Source organism: Sinocyclocheilus rhinocerous, unplaced genomic scaffold (assembly GCF_001515625.1).
Source record: "Sinocyclocheilus rhinocerous isolate Xijiao unplaced genomic scaffold, SAMN03320098_v1.1 scaffold558, whole genome shotgun sequence".
In the NCBI taxonomy this organism is placed as follows: domain Eukaryota; kingdom Metazoa; phylum Chordata; class Actinopteri; order Cypriniformes; family Cyprinidae; genus Sinocyclocheilus; species Sinocyclocheilus rhinocerous.
The window spans coordinates 377,396-385,534 of record NW_015634502.1 but is presented as its reverse complement, the minus strand read 5'-3'; the positions used below and the strand labels follow the sequence as shown (position 1 = coordinate 385,534).

Here is an 8,139-nt window from a genome sequence, read left to right as displayed (position 1 = left end):
CCGAACGAGATAATCTCCGAAGCGCCAGAGGCGGGTTGAAGACTCTCTTCTGCCAAGCACACCGGAGAGCGGGGGGGTGAACTGCGCCTTTCTGCGCGGTCGCCCACGTGCGGCTGTCGTCCCACCAGCGGCTCGCTGGCGGCGGTGGGATGTTGCCGAGAGAAATCCCCGAGGGCGATGTTCCTCCGGGCCCTAAGCACCCGCACTGAGAATTCCTCGCAGTGCGGGCAGCCCGACCCGATGAGTGCTGCCTCCGCATGGGCGAGAACCAGGCACCAGATGCAGAACTCGTGAGTGTCCGGGGCCTCGATGGGTCCCGAACACAGCGTGCAAACGTTGGACATGCTGGAACGCCGAGAGGGAAATCTGTCTTTCTGCGTTTTCTCCACAGCTGTCTTCGATAGGATGTGTGAAAGAGGAAGATTCTGAGCTTATGCCGCCAATACGGCGCATTATATAGTGGCGGGGGCCCCGCCCCTATTCGCCGTCTTGGCTGGCATTGGCCAGTGAGAGTTGCAACTTCACTGGCATTTGGTCCGGACCAAAGCAAGTGAACTAGCGGACTTTCCTGGTGTGAATACACCTTAAGACTGATAGTTATCAGGTTATCAGATAGATCCAGTTATCAGGAAAAAAATCACCTGCACACACACACAGACCAACCATATCATCACACTAACGTCTCGATTTAACATCTTTCTTTTCTATTCTACATATCTGTACTTTGGCACCCTGATACTGATTACTTCACCATAGGAGTCATGTGGCCTGAGTGACAGCGTGCATGTGTGTAATTTGTGTGCATATGTATGGGTCTATAGGGCTCCGTTAGGGGAATATACGGTTGGGAGAGCAGCTTACGGCAGAAACCACAGGAACGTACAGTCTTTCAGGCTGGTACAGGCACCTGGAGCAAACCGGTGAACCCAGACAAGAACAGCAAACCAGAGGCGGTATGTACCTGCCCAGGTTAAGATTCAGTGCTCTGTCTGGTTTATTGCAGGTGTAGAGGGTCCGCCTCAGTTTTGTCCCATTCACGCTCTCTGTATTACATTGAGCTGTTTTCATAAGCGATGGATGCCACTTTATGAATGAGAGTTGCAACTTCACTGGCGTTGTGCAATAAGATTTCAGGTAGGTTAGGAAGGAAGGGAGTCCCCAAGGCGTTAACACCATGTCGAGAGACCGTTCTCGAGAGGGAACCACACGTGTGCTTAAGGTCATCCATTCATTGGTTCATCCATTCAACCGTACCGAGTTCGTTTGGAAGCGGATCGAGACCATCTCTTCAGCTGGGTCTTGGTATCCCATTCACGCTCTCTGTATTACATTGAGCTGTTTTCATAAGCGATGGATGCCACTTTATGAATGTGTGCATGAGTCCTGTGGTTTCCTTTCCGGATGGTAGATTAGTCTCTGGAATCTTCATCTTCATCTTATGTTCCTCCTGTAGCTATGTGTCCATGTCTGTTTTTCCTCTGTAATTGCCTTGCAAACATCTGCTTCTCCATGATGTTTTTTTTATTATGTTGCTTTGAAGCGATATATATTGTGAAAAGTGCTTTACAAATAAATTGAAATTCATTGTGTGCAGTGTCATGCATGCTGTACTGATATTCTAACATACATAAACAAAGATAAAAATGCTTGTGTATAAAAAAAAATACACATCTTTTCATGATGAGTAATAATAAAGTTAATCACTTTAAGCTTCAACAAGACTTTCTCAATAGTTAGCATTGTGAAAGCTGGCAAAGACAGATCAGCAGGGGACTTCATTAAAACGGCATTATGTGTGTGGTTTTCACATGAAATGTTTAACCACTCACTTTAGATTATGTATTCTTCCTTTGTGTATGTTTGTTTCTCATTGATGTATCTGATCTACTAATTGAAGGTTAAGAACAATGCTTGTTCATCTGCATCAAGTTCGACCCTGAGCCCCAGACCTGGAAAGAGAGAACAACCGTACCATGTAAGTCTGGAAGGTTTCTAAACCTTTCTTTAATCTCACCGCAAACACGACTGTTACTTTAGTCCAGTACCCATGCTAAGTAAACTTCAGATGTGTTTCATATGATTTGCATTGATTCATTTAGCAGGCATTATTATATATGCATACAGCATGCTGAACATTCTCTTGTGAAGGCTTTCTGTAATGTGAAGACTTTAAGTAATATTTGACCCAAAAATGAAAAATCGCTGAAAATGTACTCACTTGACCTGAGGGTGAGTAAATTTTCAGCATGTTTTCATTTTTAGGTGAATATTATGAATATTATACATTTGAGTAATATTATTTTGATTTACTTTGGGTTGCTCTGACCTTTGAAAAGTAATATTCATCCTGCTTGAACAGTCACTTCTCTGTTGATAGAATAAGACATCCGTGTTATGAATGTAATATGTAATATTGACTTCCTGTTTCTCTCTGTGCAGGATGGAAAAGGTTATGCCGTTGGAGAGCTTGTGTGGGGAAAAGTAAAGGGCTTCTCTTGGTGGCCTGGACTGGTGGTGGCATGGAAGGGCAGGATGCTTCCTGTGTCTATGAGGCGCGTGGAGTGGTTTGGAGATGGCATGTTTTCAGAGGTTAGGAGTGTTTACTTGCTTGCTTTCTCCTGATTCTCATCTGAGAGATACTTTTCCCCTTATTCTTCCAAGGATCTGTTTCATGTTGAAGCACGTTTCTCTCGTTGATCTTAGATTCATACAGAGGGACTGCTGCCCTTCGCTGCTTTTGCAAAGTGCTTTTTTAGTAAATCCTATGAAGGTCTGCCTACCTACAAGAATGCCATCTACCAAATCCTAGAGGTACAGTGGAAAGATAATTATTTAACCATTCTTTTGAAAACTAGGATTGGGGATCGAGAACCAGTTCTTATTTTTATTCATATTCTAGTATTGCACTATATTGTTGTGTCCTTGTGTAGTTGGCAGCGGAGCGCTGTGGGAAGACTTTCTCCCCCTCTGAGAAGAAAGGGGAAGAGGTGAAGGCTATGCTGGATTGGGCATTTGGAGGCTTCCAGCCCATGGGTCCTGATGGCTTTTTGCCTCTTGTGGGTATGTAAAAAACCAAACAATAATCTGTAATTGCGAAAACAGTTGGTGATTGACAGCAGTTTTGAAAGTTGAAAATAACAAAGACTACAAGAGTGACAACTGACTTCAATTGTGTGATTTGATCCGAAAAATACATGGAAATGTCAAACAACAGTGAAAGTGCTCTAATAAGCAAAATCTTGATCTAGGTTGATTTAACAACAGTGCCTTCTGCTTTTTCCATTTCACAGACAGCTCTACCAGTAATAAAACTGAGTCTGATTCATCGGTGTCTGATTATCAGCCTCCAGCCAAGAGGAAGTATGTCAACAAGAACAGACAGTCAACTCAGGATTACACCAGAGGTGAATTATAGATCAATCAGCGTATAGGCCAGAACTTTGCCATAAAGAGCACAAATCATGTTTTTATTTCATAAAATACTGAACTGGAGATTATTAGTGTGTTTTTAGGCATTTACATAATTTTGGTGAGAAAACATACCCGTTTTGTCTTCCTCTTCTCAGATCAAATGGTCAATGAGGTAACCGTTAAAGGCAGAAACATTGAAGGTAAGTCACTTAAAATTTCTCAAATTCATAATTTGATCTTATTAATGAAGCTGTTCTAGGGCTCAACAATAATTTAAATTCTTGTTTTTCCTGCTGGGCCAATCATAAAACCTGGGTATATGAGGAAATTGTAAAATTATGGCCTGAAATCCCTGTCTGGAAAAACACTTCAGATTAAATTTATACTTGCACTGACAATATTTTCTCAGCTGTCACTACAAGCAATCACACCTTTCATTTTATTTTTAACAACTTATTTTTGCCTTTAGGACATACTTATTGCTCAGTCGTATATTTTAATTCATTACAAGATAATCATACAGAATGTCTGTTCTCATTGTTCTTTCCCCAGATTTCTGCCTGTCCTGTGGAACTGGCAACATTGAAATGTTCCATCCTCTTTTTAAGGGAAGCCTTTGTTTTAAGTGCAAGGTATGAATCGATTCTTGTGTCTTATCTGTTTAGTGCGGAATCATAAAATTAGTAAGCTACTTACTATTTGCTGGCCGGAATGACATTTTTTTTGTGTGTTTGTGTAGGAGAACTTTACAGAGACGCTGTACAGGTATGATGACGATGGCTATCAGTCGTACTGCACCATCTGCTGTGCTGGACAAGAGGTCATTCTTTGTGGAAACGCCAGCTGCTGCAGGTTTAAACTCAAACTTACGCAAACTTAAACCTTAATGCCATGTTAACCATCATAACAGATTGTTTCACCGTCTTTCTCTTTTTTTCACTCTGTTCAGGTGTTTCTGTAAAGACTGTTTGAATGTGTTGGTTGGACCAGGGACATTCGATAAGCTGAAGGATGTTGACCCATGGAGCTGTTACATTTGCCTGCCCTCTAAGTGCTACGGCGTGCTCAAGCTCAGGTCTGACTGGAGAGTTCGTGTCCAGGAGTATTTCGCCAATAACAGTGCCTTTGAATTTGTGAGTGTCATTCTTATCCTCCTTGTGTTAGTTATCCAACTAGTCATATTCATATTTTGCTATTTGCATCACCATTTTAATATACACTACCATTCAAAAGTTTGGCGTTTGTAGGACTTTTAAAAAAAAAAATTAAGTCTCTTAAAGTCTCTTATGCTCACCAAGGCTGCATTTATTGATTCAAAAATACAGTAAAAACAATAATATTGTGAAATAATCCTATTGCATTTCAAAATAACTGTTTTCTATTTGAATATATTTTAAAATGTAATTCCTTTGATGACAAAGCTGTATTAGACTAGTTATCAGTGTCACATGATCTTTCAAAAATCTTTATAATATGCTGATTAAGGAAATATGGAAAGCCAGAATGATGTTTTAATATGAAGAACACTGTTTTTGTCCTTATTTTAGGAGCCACACAGAGTGTATCCTTCAATTCCAGCTCATCAGCGTCGTCCAATCAGAGTCCTCTCCCTGTTTGATGGGATTGCAACAGGTCTGCTTGCTTGTTTTGCTTTAATATTAAAGGAATATTTCCACCAAAAAAATTAATGTTTCATGATGTCAGGTTAGTCTTCAACAATTCATTTTTGTGTTCCACAGAAGAAAGTAAGTCATACAGATATGGAACAAGATGACAAGGAGTTTTTGGCTGAACTATTCATTTTAATATTTTATTCTTATCTCTTTTTTGCAGGCTATCTGGTTTTAAAAGACCTGGGTTTTAAGGTGGAGCGCTACATTGCCTCTGAGATCTGTGAAGACTCCATTGCTGTTGGGATGATTAAACATGAGGGCCTGATTGAATATGTAAAAGATGTGCGCACCATCACAAGGAAACATGTACGTATAGAGCATTATCGCAGAAAATATTTATTTATAGAATATCATCATTCACATTCTTCACAGACATTCTTCAACTAGCATAAGGATTTGAACAGTTAACCAGATTTAATAGCTAAACATTGCTATTTTTATATGGTCTTCCTCATATCCATAAGAACGAGGGGAAGTCACTGTGGAAAGAACACTTTTAAAGTTCTCTTTTGTCGTACCATTTTGTAGCTGGCTGAGTGGGGGCCCTTTGACCTCTTGATTGGTGGAAGTCCCTGTAATGACCTGTCCATGGTGAATCCAGCCAGAAAAGGTCTTTTTGGTAAGATATTTGTACATGCAAAAAATTGTGAAATTTAGGTTGATCTGAGCATGGTCTTTAGTATTAGAACTTATTTATATAACTCCATTCTTAAAAAGGTTCAATTTCAATTTCTCATCTCCTTTCAGAAGGCACAGGTCGACTGTTCTTTGAATATTACCGCATGTTAACCATGATGAGGCCAAGAGAGGATGATGATCGCCCCTTTTTCTGGCTCTTTGAGAATGTAGTAGCCATGAGTGCCCACGACAAGGCTGATATCTGTCGTTTCCTGGAGGTAAAAAATACTTTTTCCTTTTTCTCCACCAGGCTAGAGATGTGGTCAACATTAGCGAAATTTTTGCAAATATTAACGGGCAAAAATGTCCAGTGTAGTGATGTATGAAGCACATCTCATACAGAACAGAAGTCACGTTGAAACCAATCAACATTCTGGTTGAACTTGAACCTGATGCAAAATTTGCATGGAAAAATCTTTTGCCCTCACAAGATATTCCATATTGCTTGGATTCCTATTAAAATGGCTGGACTTTGTCTGTGAAAAATGGCCAAACAACACTAAATGTGAACGCACCTTTAGACATGCCATTTACCAGAGGTGTTTCGCATGTTATTGGTGTCATTGTTGAAGATGGTTATGAATTATCATGCATTTGTTTCCAGTGTAATCCTGTGATGATTGATGCTGTGAAAGTAAGCCCAGCCCACAGGGCCCGTTACTTCTGGGGAAATTTACCTGGAATGAACCGGTATAAATGCAGGCACACACACACAATCAATCACACATATCTGTAAACATAAAGCGCAACTTTATGGAAATGTATGCATGTTCAGTAATAGATGGGTGCAATCACAAATTAATGTGACTGAAAACTTGATTTTGTGTTTGTAGACCACTTGCTACGTCACTCACTGATAAAGCAGATCTGCAGGACTGCCTGGAGGTCGGACGAACTGCAATGGTAAACAGGTTTATTATGCCTTCTGACTGAAAAGTTGATATTTTGTGCATTAAATCAAAGAAATCCACAAATATACATTTTCATTTGTAGTTTTAGTTTACATTAGTCCTAGGAAGTATACATATTAGTGCCAGGAGTCTAGGCTCAACTAAGTTAGTTGTTAGAATGTCAAAACCAATTACGTCTTCTTTCTTTCTTTTTAATAAAAATAACAACTGTGTCATTACTGTATCATCAGTTCAACAAAGTTCGCACTATCACCACCAAGTCCAATTCCATCAAACAAGGGAAGATGGGACCTCTGCCAGTCACCATGAATGGAAAAGAGGACTATCTTTGGTGCACTGAAATGGAGAGGTCAGATATGTTGATATTAACTGAATTTTACTCAAAGTTTTGCCTTATCAGGTTTGCATACAGCAATTCAGTGTGGCATACATGTGGCTCTTAACAAAATGACTGATTTTTTTTTTTTTTTTTCTGCACTCAGAATATTTGGGTTCCCAAAGCATTACACAGATGTGAATAATATGGGGCGGGGACAGAGGCAAAAGTTGCTTGGGCGGTCCTGGAGCGTTCCCGTGATCCGACACCTCTTTGCCCCGCTAAAGGATTACTTTGCTTGCGAGTAAAACCACCGTCTGGTCCAGGCAGCACTGGCACTGGAGGTCCAAATCGAGTCTCTCAGATATATGAAATTGATGATTTTTTTCCCCCTGCAGATTCTGACTTCACAGAATATTTTCCAATTTTAATGTTGCATTTGTTCTAAACGTTCAGAAAGCATGTTATCCTGATGATTTATCCTTGGAATGCACAGACACTTTTGGATTGGATTTTGAACATCTTAAGTACTGTCGTTTTTAACTTGTATACTTTTAAGTCATTTTAATGCTGGAGAGAGCCACACGATACTCCATCCACTACCTCAGTGCCATTCTGTGATTGGTTCATTGTCTGGAGGAATGCCGCTTTAACTTATTCATTAAATTATAAATAGGCATAATGTTAGTTTGGTTTAGTTTCAGTTTTAACCTTTTGTCAGCTTTTTATATCACATTTTTACATTAAATATTTTCCTTGTTTAGGAATAAATATGTCCTGTTGTTAAATATTGCATAGTTTCATAATTTTTAAAATGATGATTGGTAATGTTGTCATTCCATGGTGCTGTTTTGTAATACAGAATGTTTGGTCATCATAATAACTGTACTAAGTCAACACTTTCACAATGTTTTCCTATTTAGCAGCATCTATTTAATTGAAAAGAGTGTTAATATACAGTACACCGGAGATGACTTGGGTTTCAATTAAACAGCGTTTTGTTTGTAGGAATACATGCAATCTTGTAGTGCTCCATGTATTTAGAAGCACAAATGTTGTCTGTGCCATTATATTTTAATAATTGACAGATGTGAGTTGACAGTAGCCTTCTTAAGCTTTTCCTTTAAAAAAAAAAAAAAAAAAAAAGGTA

General features: G+C 39.5%; 1 protein-coding gene across 2 annotated transcripts in view; it reads left to right on the top strand.

The window, feature by feature from the left end:
* The window catches only part of LOC107745754 (uncharacterized), a 23,206-nt gene that overhangs the window by 14,104 nt on the left and 963 nt on the right, over positions 1-8,139 (top strand). For both annotated transcript variants that reach the window (XM_016559708.1, XM_016559707.1), the window contains 17 exons: positions 1,898-1,975; positions 2,440-2,589; positions 2,704-2,811; positions 2,931-3,060; positions 3,291-3,404; positions 3,567-3,611; positions 3,964-4,043; positions 4,151-4,263; positions 4,361-4,544; positions 4,959-5,043; positions 5,245-5,390; positions 5,613-5,703; positions 5,832-5,980; positions 6,367-6,452; positions 6,596-6,665; positions 6,904-7,022; positions 7,156-8,136. In XM_016559708.1, coding sequence (XP_016415194.1) covers positions 1,898-1,975; positions 2,440-2,589; positions 2,704-2,811; positions 2,931-3,060; positions 3,291-3,404; positions 3,567-3,611; positions 3,964-4,043; positions 4,151-4,263; positions 4,361-4,544; positions 4,959-5,043; positions 5,245-5,390; positions 5,613-5,703; positions 5,832-5,980; positions 6,367-6,452; positions 6,596-6,665; positions 6,904-7,022; positions 7,156-7,297 — 1,890 coding nt within the window. In that variant the 3' untranslated portion in view covers positions 7,298-8,136. The remainder of the gene's footprint in view (positions 1-1,897; positions 1,976-2,439; positions 2,590-2,703; positions 2,812-2,930; positions 3,061-3,290; positions 3,405-3,566; positions 3,612-3,963; positions 4,044-4,150; positions 4,264-4,360; positions 4,545-4,958; positions 5,044-5,244; positions 5,391-5,612; positions 5,704-5,831; positions 5,981-6,366; positions 6,453-6,595; positions 6,666-6,903; positions 7,023-7,155; positions 8,137-8,139) is intronic.